Source organism: Mustela putorius, unplaced genomic scaffold, assembly GCF_011764305.1.
Source record: "Mustela putorius furo isolate JIRA1106 unplaced genomic scaffold, ASM1176430v1.1 tig00000450_pilon_pilon_pilon, whole genome shotgun sequence".
Lineage (NCBI taxonomy): Eukaryota > Metazoa > Chordata > Mammalia > Carnivora > Mustelidae > Mustela > Mustela putorius.
In genome coordinates this window covers 1681121-1698565 of record NW_025421385.1, presented here as the reverse complement: position 1 = coordinate 1698565, position 17445 = coordinate 1681121, and the positions used below count along the sequence as shown (strand labels likewise).

The window sequence follows — 17445 nt, the reverse complement described above, 5'->3', positions numbered from 1 at the left end:
AGAAGAAAATAACTCACTCTTAGACCTTTTTGTGTTTTTACTTTTTGGTCATTTGAAAGCCACCAAATGAAGTGTTTGGGATAATACGTAAGATTGAAATTTGAGATCTAAAAATAGAATGATTTTGATGAAGTTTCTTTTCAATTTCCTTTAATTAAAAAGTAAACTGTCTTACTTGTAAGGCGGTGCGTGCCCAATAAAGGTGTCTGGAGAAGGCAGGGAAGCCGCCCTCACCCGGAGGTGAGCGGCTGGGACAGGCTGACTCTGTCCCTGTCCCAGTGGGCTGCACCTGTGCCTCCCATGCAGGGAGAGCCGTCATGTGCTTGTTCTCAGTTTTCAGATCAGGGAGCCCATAGGGTGTCCGTGATTTTCAGTGGCACGGGTGGGTCAAAGGAAATAATTAACATTTCATTTTACTGAGTAGTTCAGTTCAGACAAGTTAATAAGTATTCATGCTCTAACAACAACTTGATAGATGTTTGAAAAAATTGTGCACGTAAAATGCAGGGAAGACTAAAATTTTCATCCCTGATGGGTTTGTGTGTCCTCATTTCCTGACCGTGTGGGTCTGGGGCAGCGCTGCTGGTTTTGTCCAGCACCACGGAACTCCTGCTTTGACCCTGCCGTGGCGCTAGCAGAGGGGACGAGGCGGTCTGGTGTGGACGAGGGGCTGCCTGCGGCAAGCAGTGCCTATAGCGCCCACCCAGTGCATCTCGTTTCCCTGATGTTTCCGCGGGCCCCTTGCCTCCTGCCTGTGAACTGAAGGTCCAGCGTGCAGTAAGCCCAGGCCCCGAGCCGCATCCCGCAGTCCACGAGACTCCGCTCCTCTCCTTTCTGTGTTTCAGCATTCCTTATGTGAAATCCGTGGGGAAAATAAACAGGGTTCTGCCTAAAAACAACAGTGTGAGACCCACTAAGGCAGAAAGAGATTTTAAAGTTACCAAGTTGCGGTAGGACCCTGACTGCGTTTACGCTTAATAAGTAGGCTCATGTGCTCTAGAATACCCTACCCTTGGTTTTATTTTTACTGTTACGATTTCAACTTAGTTGTTCTCAAAGTTATTTCTCTTAAAATACACTGTGAAGAATTTTGATCTAGTACAAATTTTGCAACAAGAAGAACTTCATAATTTTGGTTTGTAGCAGGAATTTCAAACTTCATCCATTCCCTAATTTATTGCTCTTTCATTTCTCATATTTTCAGTTCATAAAATAATAAATTAGAATTTGTTATTTCTGTATTCTTATAATTAATATTGCTGTTTATAAACGGTATTTACTAAAAGCCTGTGTAAGTCTTTTTATCCTTTAAATTTGTCCCGTTCATTCCTGCTTCCTTTACCGTGGTGGTTCTCCAGCTGGCCTCCACCTCCTGTGTTTGCCGACCTCAGTGTGGACATTCTACAGTTACGTGGAAGCTCTTTGCCAGCTGTAGGCTTCTACTAAGCGGCCAAGGTGTGCCGGGCTCTCAGGATGCCCACTCGGTCACTGTCCTGACCAGTACATGCCTAGCAAACAAGAAGGAGTATTCTAACCCTAGCACTTCACCCTGACGAGGACATGGGATGGTGGTTTCATGGTGGGAGGTGCTGTGAGGGCTGGACCTGGTGAGCTTAGGAGACGAGGGATAGGAAGACTCGTGTGAGAAGGGAATCTCACAGGTTGGCCGAACTCCTGTGTTATGTTAACATTGTTTCCTTATTTTCCAGTTACATATATGAGATAATTTGATTTACAGAATTAGGCTGATAGCAAAGCCCTGTATACTTTCCCCCCCTAGTTTGTGTATATTTCTCTTATTTTCCCAGTTGGATTCTAAATGTCATAAGGACATTAGCCCTGCTCAGTGTTTGGCACTGGGTACATGGTAGTATATATTACAGTGGCAAAGCACGTAACAGTTTAAATGACATTTCAGCCTGTTAGTAAGTACTTGTGGTAATAAAGTATTTTATATCTTAATTTAAATTTATAGGAGAATATTGTATTAGCATTAGGTAGCTTTGCTGTGCTGATTAACATACGCTAATTGGGATTAGCATAGTAATAAATTAAACGTCTAGGAGAATGTTGTATTAGCTGGTGCCGGTGAATAACCATGACTTAATTTTTTCTCATTTCATGATTTGAAGAAGAAAGAAGATTGGATATAGATGAGAAGCCCCTTGTTGTTCAGTTGAATTGGAATAAAGATGATCGAGAGGGCAGATTCGTCCTTAAGAACGAGAATGATGCCCTTCCTCCTAAGGTAGGGCCTCCGCGTCCCGTGCTGGCCGCGTCCCGTGCTGACCACATCCCGACATCCCGGGTCCAGGTCTGACCGTGGTGAATGACAGATTCACGATAACGGGGGGACTCCACTGACCTGTCCCGTCTGCTGCTTTTCCTAAATGACTTTTTTGCCCTTCTCCCAGTAAGCAAATGGAAAGGACTCCTACTTCTCTCTGTTTCGTCCTCTGTTTCACTAAATAATCCCCAATATTGCTGTTTACTTTTGCAAAAAAGCATTATGGAAGCTTTTGTTATTAAGAGATTGAATGATCAGGTAATCTGCCCCAGGTTTTTTACCAAATTAGAAAGTCAGAATATGTTTTAATAAGAATCATAAGGGAAAATAGAACTTTAATAACCTATTATGTGTGGATTTTTCAGATACAACTTAATAGGGCACATTTTCAACCTTTTTCATACCCTGTGTAAGATTAGAAATTAGCAGACTTTCTGGGCTGAGGTCATGCGGTGATGCTGAAACTCTCTTGGGTCGGGAGATGGGGGTTCCTGTGCCGCTGTTCTTTGCGGAGCACTACGAAACAGACAGGACTCGAGACCAGCGGTCATCTCTGTGTCAGATCAAGTGGCACCTTACGCTAGATTCAGTGTTGACGAATCATGGCAAATGCAAGAGTCAAGGATATTTTGAAAAAAGTCTTCTGTTTAATCATTTTCCTCAACAGATTGGGAAAGAGTGCCATTGTTCACTCTGGAAACAGAGACTTTCCACTTTATTTCTGTGATGTCGGTGCTCCGTGCTGAAGAGTTTTAGATACACAGAATGTGTTCTTGGCCTTACGTGTTACGTGCTTCAGTGGCTTGGCATTTGTAGCAAATTCATATAAAGGAAAAATGGACATCTTTCTCTCTCTCTTTTTCTTCTTCTTTTGGTCCATGTTTTATTTAATTCCTGCCCCCTTATTTTCAGCTGATGTGCCAGCTGAGAGCTCGAATGAGGGGTAGGACAGTGCTGAAGTGGCTAGCAAGGAAAATGGAAATGCTAACTTAGATAAAACAGAAGGTGGTTACTATTCTTTCGTGCTTTTCTGGATTCTTTACCAGCCTGTTAATGATACCCAAAAAAAAAGCCTCTGTGTCATCTGCTAGCAGGCCGTGTTGTGAATTAAGAACTAACAAGCAGATAAATAAGGTCTGGGAAAGAAATTGGAAGTCTTAGCACAAACGTTACTTAATAATTTTGCTCTAAAAAAGTCAGCTTCTTACAGTATGCTTAACATTTGTTTTGAAGTTAAATATGAAGTAGATAATGATTTAAACAGTTATTGCCTTTTTTTTTTTTTTTTAAGTTTTTATTTATTAGAGCAAGGGGAAAGGTAGAGGGGGAGGGAGAGACAGATTCTGCACTGGGCATGGAGTCCCGTGCAGGGACTCAGTCCCACAACCCTGAGACGATCACCCGAAATGAAATGAGCAGTGCCACGCTTGGGGCACCTGAGTGGCTCAGTGGGTTGGAGCCTCTGCCTTCGGCTCAGGTCGTGATCCTTGGGTCCTGGGATCGAGCCCTGCATCGGGCTCTCTGCTCAGCAGGGAGCCTGCTTCCTCCTCTCTCTCTGCCCGCCTCTCTGCCTAGTTGTAATCTCTATCTGTCAAATAAATAAATAAAAATCTTCTAAAAAAAAAAAAAAAAAAGTGCCACGCTCAACCAACTAAGCTACCCAGGACCCCAGTTATTTCCATATTTTGGTTAGGCTTTTTTTAAAAAAGTAACTTTATGTAAATTATTTGGATTTTTATTCATTGAAAATCAGATTTTATGATTCCTACCCTAGTTTTCTTAGTGGGTTTGGTTTTCTGTTTGCTTACATATTAGTTTTGAATTAAGGTAAAATATACACACAGTGAAACACACAGACCTTGGATGTATAATTCACTAAGCTTTGCTAAATACATGCCTGTAACCATTAGCTCAGTCAAGGTAAAGCACATTTCCATCGCCCGGACCTGTCCCCGTTCTGTAGTGGGGTGTTGGGGTAGCATGCGACACGCAGTTAGCGCGGCCGCAAAGACCTTTCTGTGACTCTGTGTAACAGCCATCATAGTAACGATGTTGCTTTCACCAGAAGGCTCAAAGCAACGGACCTGAAAAGCAGGAGAAAGAAGGTGTTATTCAGAACTTCAAGAGAACGCTCTCAAAGAAAGAAAAGAAGGAGAAAAAGAAGAGAGAAAAAGAGGCCGTGAGGCAGGCATCTGATAAGGATGACAGGCCTTTCCAAGGGGATGACACGTAAGTAATTCTGGAAGTATCTCTGTTTCCCTTTGCTCGTTAAATTACCGGAGAAACTGTGAAGAGGGTGACTATCCGTTGGGAAGTTAATTTGGTTGCCTCTGGCTCTTGTGTGTGTGGGGGGTCTCACCTAAGCAAGGGTTACGGCCGACAGCCGACCCTACCTGTCTCGTGGGTTTGCTAGTCCCAGAGAAGCACGCTGGTGAGCAGTAGTGTTTTCTCGGAGTAGACGACTGAGGTCAGTGTTTTCTTCATCTTTGGCCTTTTGTCTCTGGTGTTTCGGTCTTTAAGGTAGCAGTGCCGTCCTGCAGTCCTTCCCTCCACTGACTGCTCCCCCAAGGTAGGCAGGAACAGCCCGAACAGTAGCCCGGGTTCAGACACCCTGTCTGGTTGACTCCAGCCCTCAGATCCCCTTCCTTACATCGACACACCAGCCCTGTCCTCGCTGTACTTCCTCTCGGAAGACCTTTGAGCTTCTGACCTCGGGGCTGCTGCAGTAAGGGAAATCATTGCATCTTGATGATGACAGAAAAGACATCAGAGGAAGCTGACCTTCCCCCTGGGTGGGGGAGCTTGGCCTCGTCCTGCCTGTCTTCACGTGCGTCAGTCTGGTCGTTTGGCCCGCGGCATGGTGTGTGCTGCCCCCGAGGCCTCTTGTCGCCTGGCTGGGCCTGCAGCGTGGTGTCCGCACTGTCCTTCCAGTGCTGAGGTGACACCATCACGGTAGAAGGTCAGCATAGGGGTTTGTCAGAGAGAGAGGAGGAATCACCTGTCCTCACAGGAGCCCAAAAAGAACTGTAGGTTTTTTGGTTACTGTTTCTAAGATTTTTTTTACTTATTTGTCAGATAGAGAGATCACAAGCAGGCAGAGAGGCAGGCAGAGAGAGAGGGAGGGAAGCGGGATCCCTGCTGAGCAGAGAGCCCGATGCGGGGCTCGATCCCAGGACCCTGAGAGCATGACCTGAGTGGAAGGCAGATGCTTCACTGACGGAGCCACTCACGTGTCCCTGTAGTTTGCTTCTCATACACAAATACATACTTATCTGTTTATGTAGCTTATGTATAGAGTTTTTAAACAGGTATAATTATGGGCTTTTAAAACTAGAGCTTTCCAAATGACATTTTCCACTGGAGTATGTCCCATAAATGCATATATACATTCACAAGGATGTATTGTCATAAAAGCATGAAGTAATTTAGATGATTATGTCGTGGTCTCACAGGTTTTTTTTTATAATTTTATCTCACTGGCTCCTTTTTGGGTGCTATAGGTAGTTCCTAGGTGTTTTGGTATTACAAGCACTACTACTATGGGCATCCTCGCTCTCCAGCTCTGGGAGCGCTCTGGACCACGATTCTGGCAGTCTGAGGACGTATGCGTCACCAGGCTGCCCCTGGAAGTGTCTGCTGGAGCCCACGAGCCTGCCTGCTTCCTACTGCCCTGGGAACTGTGCATAAAAGCTCCCATAGCTCGCATTTATTTTATCATTAACAAGGCAGATGTCTTTTTGTACACTCACTGACCGTCTATATTGTTTGTTAGCAACAGCGTTCTGTATCTGTTGAGGACACTTAACTGTTCCTTAGTTAATGGTGTTTACTTTAGAGTAGACTCGGGCCCATTTTGGTTCGCATCAGAGTGGGTTCAGGCAGTGATGTCTGCCGAATGAGCGCAAACTCTCAAGCACAGTATTACATGGTGAGGTTCTCTCCAGCATCAGCAGTAGAGCTCGCGGAAGCCCGGTGCTGGCCCAGGAGAAATGCCAGAGATAAGAGCGTTTGAGATGTGGGCTGCGGCTCGCTCGTCCCGTTTATCAGTGCGGTTTACCTGGTGATACATTGTCTGTGTTCAGAAAACTAGTCACTTAGAATGAATTAAATCATCCAGTTGAGCTGATTCAAAGTTTGATTTTTTTTGCTGTTGGAAAGCATGGGGAGGGGCAGAGAGACAGACTCCCTGCTGTGAGGGCTGCTCTTGGAGCCCCAGGACCATGACCTGAGCCCAAACCAGAAGTTCAAGGCTCACCGACTGCACCCACCACCCCCCAGGCACCCAAGTGCTTGATTGGTTTTTAACTATTTTTGTGATTAAAAATGACACCTTCAAAGAGTATTTATCAAAATTTAGTCACCAGTCCGTCTTTAATTGCAAGCTTCATCCTCATTCTCTGTGGTTGACTCCTTGTCATTCCTTTTCCTTTTGAAAATTTAGCTTCAAGAAAGTGAATGTTGGTAAATCATTTTGTTAAAAAACCGTACTATTTGAGCTCAAGATTTACTGTAATTTTAAGACAGTTTTATTCAGTAAGAGTATATTTGTTCCTTTATTTCTTACGGTTGGAATGTTGTATTGCTCATTTTGTCTATTTTAGGAAACCGCTGGTGGAAATTCCTGATGTGTGTAATTAATACAGTTTTCTTTTAGACTGACTGGTGAATCCACAGTAATTAAGTCACATAAACTCATTGGGAAATCTTGATTATAAATTTCCCTTTAGTGTGTTGCTTGTAATGAGAGGAACCTCGTTTTGTACCCGCGGCACTCGTCAGCACGCGTCTCTCACCCGCGGCACACGGGACAGAGCAAGCCCCAGGGCTGTCCGCCAGGGACGCATGGGTGTGACTACAGCCCAGCTCTTTCTAACACCACATTGAGAAAAGACCGGCGGTACCTTTCTTGTCTTCCAGGGAGAATTCCCGGCTGGCTGCCGAGGTTTACAAAGACATGCCCGAGACCAGCTTCACGCGAACGATCTCGAATCCGGAGGTGGTGATGAAGCGCCGCCGGCAGCAGAAACTGGAGAGGAGGATGCAGGAGTTCCGGAGCTCGGACGGGCGGCCGGACTCAGGTACCGCGGGCTTCCCCGCGCTGACCCCGCCGCGCGGCCGGTGCCCTGCGCCCAGCCGGCTGCTGCAGGCCCAGCTTGGCTTGAAGGCAGGAGCTCCCTTCCCTAAGACTTAGGGTTAGTTACGCAGTTTCCCCAGTGCGGCTCTTCTTTAGTTGTCAGTTTTTAATTCTGGGAAATACGTATGGAAGGAGACGGTAGATACATTCCCAGCGCCTGTGATTAAGGATGCGCGTCTCGTCTCTGCTCCTGTTCCTAAATTGGACTGTTTTGAAGCAAATCCCAAATTTCTCAGTGTTTCATCTTCCATTTCACGGTTTTCCTAGAGGTAAGGATTCTTGAAAAATGAAAACAGAAGAAACCATAGTTCTGTTGTCACGTGCAAAAGAATCGAGGCTAATTCCTAGTGCTGTCTGCTGTTCTGTCACTGGTCACGTGCTGCCGATGGCCTCAGAGAAGTGTCCAGTCACGTCGGGGGCTGCATGGAACCTGCATGTGGCCCCTGCTTGGCATGTCTGTCACCCCGGGTTCCGGTCCTGTCTCTTAGCTCCCCTCCAGGATGCGTCACTGGGCGCTTGTTGGTCTTGTAGAGTTTGCGGACAGCATCCTGCAGACGGCCGTTTCTCCTCCTGCTGTGCTCAGTCACGTGAACATGCAGCTTTAGGGTTCTAGGGGAGAAATACTTCCCTGTTACCGTCCTCAGGTGAGCACAGCCGAGCAGTGTTTGTGGAATGTTTCCATGAACTCGTAGAGCTAAAACTTGGCAATATTTTTCCATCTGTTGCCGTTACTGTCCTTCTGATTCTTGAGCTGTCACTTTGAGGTGGCGCGGGTGTCCTCCGCCGGCACCTCAAGCTCCCACGTGTCCTCAGTGCTCTCGGGTGTCCCTGTGTGACAGGACGTCCAGTTCACCCACCCAGTGCATTTCTTGCCCCACCTACGAAGCTGCTGTCTCTCCAAGGGCTCCTCTTCTTTTTGTGGGACAAATATTTGGTTGCTGGGGCTGCTCCTTGTTCCTGGTTAGTGTTTGCTTGTGCGCCTGTTTGGTGGATGAGCTAGGAAATACTTCAAATACCTTGGTTTTTTTGTTTTTGTTTTGTTTTGTTTTACTATTTTGATTTCAGAAGATCTGAGTATCTTTTCACTTAGGTTAAAAATTCTTCACACCTAATACTGATAACGTAATTTTTGCTTTTCCTTATGATAAATAGTAATATCAAAAGAAAAATAATGCTCATATTAACAACAGCGTGATACTGAAGAAATTTTCAGCTTTTCTGCATACTTGTTTGTGGGTATGCTCGCTAAGGTGCACTATGAAATTATGATGTTCTGAAATGACAGCCTAGATCCCTGACTGTGGGGTCAGACACTCATACTGATTTATACTTCGCTTTGTTCGTTTTGTTTTGCTTTTGATTTTAGAGGTTTGTTTCTTAAAAATTTCATGTACCTAGTAGTTCCCAAGTCATATCTGCAAGACAAGGTATATGTAGAGAAGTTCAGCTTTTGTCCCTGTCAGCCCCTTGAGTTAAACGGCAGCGCGTGCTCTGTACACGCTTCCGCCGCCTCGGCTCCTCTGCTCCCGGGCATCTGCTAGAGATGACTCGAGCACATCGTAGAGAGAGTTAAAACAGATGACTTTACTATTTTAGCTATAAATTGGGCGTGTATGTTTTTAGTTATTTAGGTATTTGACATAAAACTTTTATTTGTAATTAACCTGTAATTGTATTCGGCAAAGAAAATATTTGTTAGAAACTTGTCAGTTAGTTTTGATTGTTACAGAATGACAGCATAGTCATTTTGAGTTTTGGAAAGAAGCTGGGTATGTGAGGTCTGTGTCACCGATCGGGCCTCTGTGCGGGTGTCTGACCGAGCAGGGCCCAACTGCCCTGTGGTCCTCCCCGACCTTATGCTCGCAGCCTGGGAGCTGCTGGGGGCCCGTTGTCTGCTCTGCATCTGCTCGCTCACTCACTCACTCGGTATAGGGTTTTGAACGTTGGGACTCGCAGCGATTCTCTGATGGTGGACCCCTTCTCTGGAGTCCGAACCCAAGTCAGAGGGTTTCCAACCCTACCCAGACGATGACCATAACTGAAATCCAGTCTGCGCATGGGACAGCGGGGCAGACCCATGGGGCGCTGCGTTGACGCCCATATTACGTTCACGCCAAGAGTGTTAGTCCCTCTCTCAGCCTGTATCGTCTGCTTTCGTGGAGTTGTCTGTGGACCCTGGCTCCGATGTGCTTGGTCACTTGATAGAAACTGCCAGGGGTTCCATGTCTTCGGAACTCACACCGGCTGCTGTGTTAGGGATGTGTTCCCCACGGGGAGCTACACGGGCTCTGTCACTTGTTTACTTGGGTCCTCAGCCACCTTCTAACTGAGTCTCAGTTTCATGTTCCGTGGGAGCTGCAGCGTCAGTGACTCAGACCAGTGGGGAGAGCGGGCTGCTTGCTAGTTCCATGGGTGATGTGACCCGTCACTCTCGAGCTCCGGGTGACATTATGTTTTTAGCTGTCCTGTCCTGTCTGCTGGAAGATTCGAAATGGCTTAGAAATATGTGCCCTAAGGGAAAAAAAAAGAAAAAGAAAATGAGGAGGGAAAGAAAATACAAAGAGGAGGAAGAAAGGAATAAAATTTTTGGAAGAACAAGAGGAGTGCTCAGAGATGGCTAACGTACAGGGACCTTTCGCATGACAGACCCAGAGGGATTCTCTTAGGAAGGAGTTGGACGTGATCGAAATGATCATTTTCTCAGTGATTCCTTGAGGAATAGCCCAGTGTGTGCTCAGATGCGTGAGTCGTGAGAAGCGCAGCCAGCTGAGGGGATCCGTTTCTGTAAGTAACTCAATAAAATATTTTTAGAAGAAATTTGCTTTAATGTGGATTAGGTTGTAACGTGTGTATTGTTACGGGAAACTCTGTGTGTCCCTTCAGACTGTGCTCACAGAGAACCATGTTTATGGGGAAGATTTGGGAAAATAGGATGGAGAAATTAGATGTGGTCTGATAGTATGCTGCTGAAGGGTTATAAGGTGGGGATTCAGAAAGCTTTTAATGTAGCCTCGCTTCGGGTCTGGAGTGGTTACCATGGGAGCAGAGTCGAGGATGGATCTCTTGGAACTACATCTGCAAGTGTGAGGGTTGGGTCTCTGAGCACAGCAGCTGGCCGTAGGCTGGTCACACGGAAGCCGAGGCCCCAAGAGGTGGGGTTACCAAGACGTGGTCCAGACTGCGACACCTGTCTCCAGTCACATGGATGCTGAGGGACTGCAGTGAGAGAACATTTGGGGGTGGAAGACGGGTTTCCTGGAGCTGCTGGTGGGACCTGGGGGATGTGCTGAGCTGCTGGCTGAGTGGCTCAAGACCAGGTTCTGGTCACGGTGTCAGCTGGAGAGAGATTTGGGAGCGATCTGTGGTTGTCAGGCAGCATCACTGGACGTGGTGAGATTCTTTACGGTAGAAAGTACACAGGTAATGGAAGAATTTAAGGGAAGGCTACTGTTCAGAGGAGTAGGCAAAGACAAGAGGAAAACAAAACCTCCAAAGAATTAGGAGAACTAGCAGAACATCTACCAAGTAGAGGTTGAAAGGATAGTTGGGAGCAGACGGAGCATTTTTCTATATAGAGACCCAAGAAACCCTAAAAAGCTAACTATTAGCAAAATAGCTGTTTATTGTTAATACTTAAGGATGTCGAATACATTAAGTCCAGCTATTTTTTTTCTTTAATAAATGACTTAAAAATCTATTTCCATAACCTGTCGGAGTTACTAGCCCGGCTGTTTGGCTGGTAGAAGAGATGGGGGCGCGGCCATGTGGGTAAGGCTCCCGAGACTCGCAGCCCTGTCCATTATTTTCGTGTCTGGCTGGCCTGAGGATTGGTTCCCTGAATTCTCATGACCTGACCCCCACACAGCTGATCAGACTCGCGGCTTGCAGGAAGCTTGGACCTGGCACTTCGTGAAGCTTCTTCAGTACTCGGGTATATTTGCTTGTGATGCCTCCGAGTGCCATTGGCCCCGAAGTGCTCTGTGTCTGTCAGTTCATTGGTTCGTAGCACAGTGCTTTGCCACCCGTTAGGGCTGTGGATTTCTTACCGAGGCGTTGTTGGCGGCATCCCGAAGCTCTTCTAGGTGTCTGTCCTGCCTCAGCTGCCGCAGCAGCAGCTTGGGGAGGAGCAGAGCACTGTGGCGGGGATCCCACAGTTGGGGTCCCACAGACCCGCAGGCCTTGGCCGTTTGTCCTCAGAGTGGAGTGGCAGCCCTGCCGTGGTCTTAGAGCGGACGCATAGGTTTGTGCAAACCAATCTCAGTGCATAGTAGGGCGTGTAAATTGTTCGCTGCCCCTCTGTCCTTGCACAGCAGGCTGGGGGTCATGTGTCTCTGCGAGGAGGGTACTGCGGCATTAGGCTTGTCAACCGAAAGCCCTTTGAATTAGATTCTGTGCTCAGACTAAAACCAGTTCAAGTTGTGGATATCCTGGACATTCAGACAGGTACTAGACGTCATTCCGCCCAACAGCTGAGCTCCTTTGGCCTGTGAGTGTGAATTTTACAGCGGCCGCATCGTAACGTGTCCTTGAGGAGCTGCTGGAGGCGTGCTGTCCGTAGGAACCTTACTGACTTGGTAAATGATTTTCTGGTAAACCCTGACCTTACATTTTTTCAGACCGAACAGAACAGTCTTTCATCCTCTATGGCCTGTGACTTTGGCATTGCCAAGTACTTGTCTTGGCTTTTAGCGGATACAAAATTTTCTTAGAAGAATTAAATTTCTGACCATTTGCCTTTTTTGTAGTCATCTCCTCCACTTTCTGAACAGGTAGTCTGGTTTGCTCTGTGTTTGTCTCATCAAAGCACACGGAGATTTTACCTCAGCCTGTAAGATTGTTTTCACTCATTCTCTTGTACACGTCTTTCTAGTAAGTCAGTTCCCGTGTGCATCTGGACGTAGAGGTAGTAAAACCAGCGGGACGTGCCTCGGTGGAGTCGGATGCGTGCATCAGAACTGGCCTCGCTGGGGGGCTGCAGTCCCATCTGCAGCCCCAAAGCCCCCTGCCCCAGGAGAGCACGAGGGGCGACCTGCACACTCCCCACACGTGGGCGCGGCCTCGCTCTTCCGTGTGTGCGCGTACACGGAGCCAGAGCCTCCCGGCGGCTCCGGCTTCCACTAGAGTCAAACCCAGACTCTCAGGGTCTTGGTCTGGCCTAGGCCCATGTGATGGCGGACCAGGAAGGCCCGTGTGACCTGGCCTTGGCCAGTCTCACTGCATTTCCCTCTTTTCACCTGGGGTTCATCTCTGGCTGGTGAGCCCAGCCAGACCCATGCCACCTGTAGGCCTTAGCACCTGCCAGTCCCTCCGCCCTGGAAGCTCTCGAGGGGCCCCTGCGGCTGCTGCATGCCCCTGCCGGCCCCTGCGGCCCCTCGGCTCCTGGCAGCTGCTCGTCTTCATAGAAGGCTTTCCAGTCCCGGGCACTTAGGAGGCTCTTGGTCATTTTCTTCCTCACAGCCCTGCTTGTGTTTCCACCACATGTCCCACGGTCTTACCTGTTTGCTCCCTTGTCCGTTCTTTCCTCCTGCGCCCCACAGCTGCACAGTAAGCCGTCCCCGCTGACCTGTTCATCGCTGTATCCTCGGCACTGGGACATGGGGGCACGCGGTCTGTGTGAGTTTGTGTGTGCTTAACCATGTTGACGGGCAGCACCATCAGAGCTCTCTGGAGTTTCTTCCCGTTCTCATCCTGGACCCATAGTGGGCATCGGTTCATCGTCATAAAAACTGCTCAGGCTTGAAGAGAGGACAGAAACCGTCTTCGTCGTACTGGGTGGTTCACTGTCGCAGAATGTTGTTAGATCAACAAGGGACTGCCATTGTATGTTGTCTCACAGACACGAATCTAGAATTACTACGCAGATTCCATCTTTGTACGCCTTGCACCTGGAACTTGGGTGCCCTTTTTTTAAGTGATCATAAATGTTAGCTATCTTTGTTACTGGAATAAAATAAAGTAGTGCTCAAAGATGTCAAAATGTTTTTTTTCAGGTGGAACATTGAGAATTTATGCAGATAGTTTAAAACCAAATATTCCGTACAAGACAATCCTGCTGTCTACCACAGACCCTGCAGACTTTGCTGTGGCTGAAGCTTTAGAGAAATACGGTCTGGAGAGAGAAAACCCAAAGGATTACTGCATTGCCCGGGTACGTAACTGTATGTGACTGTCCGGTCAGAGCTTACCGGCGTTACGCAGGCTGCGAGTCACGTTTCATCGGAAATGTGCTCTGTAGGTGACATTAAAGGTAGGCTTGTTCTCTCCCAGTAGTGTCATTTAGGATGTAAGGAATGGAAACTCTGTCTTAAATATGTATGGAAAGCTAACATTCTCCCTTCTGTTACAAAAGTAGTAAATAAATAGACAGAAAGAAGAAAGTATAGAAAGGTGACTTGAAGAGAATAAAAATCACCCATAGTTCTAATACCAAAAGATAACCCTTATCTCTATATATACACAGATATATACCTTTTAGTTCTTGTTTCGCGTATGCAGGTAACTTAATATATCTAAGGCTTTTTCTAACAGCCGACTAAGATGGCAGCGTGAAGATTCCCTTCTGAGCACACAGCCCGGTTGCTGTGCCGGCTGGCTCTGGGCGCCTGCCGTGAGCCCTCACCATCCTTTCGCGCAGATGAAGGCCGCGTATCTTCACCCAGCTCTCACGGGGACAGTGGGCTCTTACTCCTCAGAACTGAGTGGGTCATATTAAGCAAAACCAAGCAGGTTTTCTCTCTGAGACAGACTGCTTGGACAATTTTTAGCCCGAAAGTCAGTGATGAGTGTGTGCTGACTTCATCACCAGGATTTCCTGTTAAGTCGCACTGGCCCTGGGGTTTTCCTAGAGATGGCTGCCTTTCCTCCTCTTAGCAGACGACCAAGTCATGGAAGAGTGCGGTTCGCCGTTTCAGTCCCCTCCCCCCCGGATTATGGAGGAATGCTTGCCGTGCGGGGAACGGCACGGACTTGTCCTCTGCGGCCCCACTGGGACTGGTGTACCAGTGTGGAGGGCCATCTCGTGACCTCCAGAAATCTCTGTGTGCCTCTGAGCCGTTCATCACTTCCTCCTCTCCCTTCCCCAGGCCGCCCTTTGTAGAGTTTCTATGTAAGTAGCATATAGCGTGTGCTCTTACTGCCTGCTTTCTTGTGCTCGGGGTAACAGTTTCGAATGTGCTTGCGTGGACCGCGCTTGCTTCTTTTTTGTTGCTGAGTAGTAGTTCATTGTATGGGTATTTCCAGGCTCGTTCATCTCTTTACCTGTTGACGGACACTTGTGTTGTTTCCAGTTTCCAGTTTGGGGCTGCGAGAGTAAAGCCGCTGCGAGTGTATGTGGGCAGGTCTTCTCACGGACAGACTTTTTTCTTGAGTGAATTGTTTGTGTAACTTCTTAAGGAACTTTGAAACTGGCACTGCAAGCTGATTATATCGTGTGCCATGTGCACCAGAAGCTTGTGAGAATACCGTATTGGATGTGCTCAGTCATTTTACATGCCAGCCATTCTGGTAGGTTATAGTGCTCTCTCACTGTGGGAAACATTTTTAGGGGCTCCTGGGGGGGCTCAGTTGGGTACGCATCTGCCTTCCGCTCAGGTCTTGATCCCAGGGTCCTGGGATTCACATCGGGCTACTCCCTGCTCATACTCTCTCTCTCAATAAATAAAATCTTTAAAAAAATTATTTAATTACCCTCTTGAGATAGATATATGTTAAGCCCTTTGTGTGACACATTTGTTCTGAATATTTTCCTGTCTGTGACTCGGTTTGCCTTTCATTTTTTTAATGATGCCCTTTAGAGAATAGAGTTTTTTTGACTTGGAGCTAAGTCAACCTTATTTTTTTTTTAGCATTCTGTTGTTTGTATTCTATAAAAGAATTCGCCTTTTCTGAGGTTGAAAATACTTTTCCTCCTGTGTCTTAATATTATTTTTTTAAAGATTTTATTTATTTATTTGAGAGAGAGAGAGAGAGAGAGAGGGCAGGAGCAGAAGGGAGGGGTAACGGAAGAGGGAGAAGCAGACTCCCCGCTGAGCAGGGAGCCCAGTGCTGGTTGGTGCCTGTCCCAGGACCCAGAAGTCGGACGCTTAACTGACCACCCAGGTGCCCTTCCTCCTGTGTTTTATAGCTTTAGTTTTTACACTTAGGTCTATATGTTCCATTTCAAGTTAACATTTGCGTACAGTATACAATTAGGGTAGGTGTTCATTTTTTCCCAGTTGACGCAGCACAGTTGGTTAAGAAGACTTTCTTTTCTCTGGAGTGCTTTGACACCATTGTTGAAAATCAATTGGACCCGTATTTATTGATATGTATTTATGTATATAATATAGAATAATTATACATATTTGTAGATAGGTTTATATATATTTTATATACATAATGTATAGATATATAATATATTTTATATATTTATATGTATGATGTATTTATATATATAAGTAATTATATATATATTTATATATGGTTCGAGTTCTGGCATCTGTTCTGTTTATCTGTGCGTCTTTTATCTTTTTGTTAGCATCAAGCTGTATTGACTACTGTAGCTTTATAATAAGTCCTAAAGTTCTACTGCGTAAAGTAAGGCCCAATTTTGTTTTTTTGTTTTGTTTTTTGCTTTTAAAAATCAATTCAGTTTTTCTAGGTCATTTGTGTTTCTGAATAAATTTCAGAATCAGCTCATCAGTTCGTATGCAGAAGCTACTGGAATTGTGACGGGGTTTGCCTGGGTTCTGTAGATGAGTCAGAGAGACGGCCACCCTCAAGTGTCCCGTCTGCCAGGCTGTGAGCACAGGGCGCCCCTTTGTTGGTGCCATCTTTGAGTCCCAGGAGTGTCTTGTAGTGTTCAGTGTAGAGGTCCGAGGCCTCTTTTGTTAGCTATAGATGAAATGGAATAAAAGGGCTTGTTGATTTTTATGGCTTTTATCTTTCTGCTGAAAAGCTAAGAAGCTATATTCAGTTGGAAAGACTGGTAGATCTGTAATTTTATGAATATAGCTCCGTTGTTAGCTGAAAATAAAACATTTTTCCCATTGAAATGACAATAAAGAAATAAGATAATTGTATAAATGCACCAGAAAAAGAGAAAGGAGAGACGGCCAAAGAGCAGAGTTGGGAATGAAATTCTGCAGAAGTAAAGACTGGTGTCCGACTGGTTGGGCCCCAGGAAAGCTGCAGAGGGAACGCCGCAGACCGCACCGGCCAGGGGCCTGCCTCACGGTCCCCAGCAGACTTGGGCAGGAGGGGCTGGCGCGCTTGCTGAGTCAGCCCTGACGCGGGGCGAAACTGAAACGGGGACTGGGAGCTCTCCCGGGAAGCAGTAGACCGCACCAGCGCCTCCCCTGCCCGCTCCCTGCCGCCTCTCCATCTGAAGGCTTGCTGGAGCCGGGAAGGAGGCCTTGCGTTGGGCGGTGACCACCGGCCTTGCAGGGGACGGCCAGGGTCTTCCCTGAAGGTGGGAGGCTGAGGGGGAAGCTCTGCCGGGGCCCAGCAGCCAGCGGCTCGGAGGCTTTCTCCCGGAAGGCACCCTCCGGCCACGCGAGGAAGGTCTGCATGGACGCTCGCCTGCTGGAGTCCAGCCCGGGGACCTCTCTCAGAGGGCCCCCGACGGTCATCTTGCCCCACGCCTGGAGCTTCCCTGTGCCTCACGGGCAAATGCGAGCAGACGACAAGCTTCCGCACGTAGTGGAAACCCCTTTAAAATGAAACAAACAGGTGAAAGAACCTGGTCGTATTTCATGGAGGAGACAGGGCAGAAAGCACACAGAAGTGTTCAGAAAAACTGTGACTCAGAGGGAGAAGGAAGGCCATGGGTCTGTTGGAGAGGACCACAGTGCTGTCATGAGGGACACTTGAAGAAGGAGACCAGGAACTTTAAAATAGAAGTAGAAAAGGGATAGGAAAAAAATGCCAGTGGAGGGCGTGGAAGTTCAAGATAACTGCCCACGTGTAGGACAGGGAGAAACGACCAGAAAGGTCATCTTTTAGACTGCCTGGCACTTAGCTAAAGGAGGGCCAGAGGGAGAAAGCA

General features: G+C 47.1%; 1 protein-coding gene across 15 annotated transcripts in view; it reads left to right on the top strand.

Annotated features, from left to right (window-relative positions):
* The window catches only part of AFDN (afadin, adherens junction formation factor), a 128464-nt gene that overhangs the window by 32065 nt on the left and 78954 nt on the right, over positions 1–17445 (top strand). For 7 of the 15 annotated variants that reach the window (XM_045080012.1, XM_045080007.1, XM_045080016.1 and 4 more), the window contains exons 3-6: positions 2133–2248; positions 4353–4516; positions 7205–7365; positions 13412–13569. In XM_045080012.1, coding sequence (XP_044935947.1) covers positions 2133–2248; positions 4353–4516; positions 7205–7365; positions 13412–13569 — 599 coding nt within the window. The remainder of the gene's footprint in view (positions 1–2132; positions 2249–4352; positions 4517–7204; positions 7366–13411; positions 13570–17445) is intronic. The other 8 variants (XM_045080010.1, XM_045080020.1, XM_045080015.1 and 5 more) reach the window with 3 other exon arrangements.